This window comes from Cariama cristata, unplaced genomic scaffold, assembly GCF_000690535.1.
Source record: "Cariama cristata isolate BGI_N322 unplaced genomic scaffold, ASM69053v1 scaffold9128, whole genome shotgun sequence".
Lineage (NCBI taxonomy): Eukaryota > Metazoa > Chordata > Aves > Cariamiformes > Cariamidae > Cariama > Cariama cristata.
The window spans coordinates 2,269-4,005 of NW_009630618.1; the positions used below are offsets into that span (position 1 = coordinate 2,269).

The following is a 1,737-nucleotide window of genomic DNA, read 5'->3' on the forward strand; positions in this document are numbered from 1 at the left end:
TCATCAGACAGGAGAGGTTTTGCCTTGGTCTGAAGCTGCTGCTGAAAAATTGTGCTTCTTGTGTAACTACCTCTGTAGGCCAGTTTCTTAGAGAATGCACCTAACATTCATGCACTGTGCTGCTGTACCGACTCTTCCAGTTTGGCACAAGACATGTCAACCAATTTTTACAAAGGAACTTGTTCAGGGGTTTCCACCAGGACTGGTTATCAAAACATCAGGCTGTGCTTGCCGGCTGTTGCAGGGAGGGTGAGGAAGAGGTCAGGCAGTCGTTGTACTCTTCCTCCCCAACAGACAGCAGAGATGACAGGTTTGCAGGAGAACACGGACCCTAGAAGAGAGTACGGCTTCAGAAAAATAATTTCCTGGGGCTTCTGTTAACAGCAGCACCAGCTATCACTTACCTGAATACAGAGCTGTGGGCCTTTGATCCCCCGTTTATGGCTTTTACAAAGTCTCTGACATTACCCATTTTTTGAGGCTGCTGTTGGCAAAGTGCTGCCAAGCCGTTGAGTCGCTGTCTTCGCTGTCTGGTAGAGTTCAGGTACTTCAATCATTAGTTGAAGTTTTGTAGCAAGAAAGCAGATCACCACACCAAAGAAAGATCATGTTCAACGTTTTATGACCTTGTGAAGCTTGTAGCTCCATTGCCCACAGCCTATAAGGCACAGTGCTGTGGAAAACAGTAATTTAAACAAAGTTTTAAAATTCAGAGTTAGTATCTAACTGGGGTTAGGAATGTAAGTTTGGTAGTGGAGTGGAAGACACATACATTGATTTATTTAAATAAATGGTAGCAACTGGTATAAAGTTCCATTTTCTGTTCCCCTGAACCCTTGGCACTTGACAAGTTGTTTTCCCTAGTTCCCAAGGTGAAAGAAGCAGCTGCCTTCGGCCCTCTCCTGGCACAGAGGAAAGTTCCAGTGACAAGACCAGAACAAGAAGGTAGATTATTTTTATTCTACAGTATTTATTTTCCTGTGTATTGTGTGTTTTCATGACAATCTAAATTAGCCAAGCCAGAACCAGTTTAAAAGCCTTTAACGTAAGACAAAGGTTTGGTGAGTGTGTTAGAGACAGTATCTGGCCAAAGCATTCTGCCAGTTCCAGTGTCAGAAGCTGGTTTTGTTTCCTTTTCAAAACATACTTGTTTATAAGCCATGTGTAGACAGTGCCCCCACATTGAAACCTGACTTGCGATTGAATTTCACTTGATTTATTTCATAGTCATGAAAAAATAAAGTCATTTCTATTGTCTATAAAATGAAACCATGTTAGAAGAGTGTTGAATGGTATGCAACAACATGCCAATGTCCCCATTCTCTTGGTTTTTCTCCTGGTCCTCTGTCAGAAGTCAATAGGAATTTCCCCTTAACAAGACTGAATAAATATTTACTCTGAATCTTAAATAGCCTGGCTATGAATTTATGATAGTTCCCAATTCATCAGTAAGTCCTGTGGATTATCAGAGTAAGATGATACTTACTACTCGTTCTTTCTCACATTAAAAAATTGTTGCAAAATCAGTCAGGGGAGCGTAGAAGGCCCAAGACCCCTCAATTTGCGTACACAACTTGAGTTTCTGCCATGCCTTAGGAAACTGCTTCACGCACTTTCAAACAGAAAACATCACTGCCTGTTGGGAACTGTAACAGACTGCAGGGTAGCTCTGGTCAACGCAGAGCATAAAGGCAGATCAGAGGGCCCTCTCCCCCTCTCTCCTGGCGGGCAAGAGCT

At 42.7% G+C, this 1,737-nt stretch overlaps 1 protein-coding gene across 1 annotated transcript in view; it reads left to right on the plus strand.

Annotated features, from left to right (window-relative positions):
- Positions 1-864: 864 nt before the first annotated feature.
- The window catches only part of LOC104165862 (epidermal growth factor-like protein 6), a gene marked incomplete at its 5' end in the record, with an annotated part of 5,422 nt that continues 4,549 nt past the window's right edge, over positions 865-1,737 (plus strand). The window contains one exon of the mRNA XM_009705621.1: positions 865-945. Within this exon, the coding sequence (XP_009703923.1) occupies positions 865-945 (81 nt within the window). The remainder of the gene's footprint in view (positions 946-1,737) is intronic.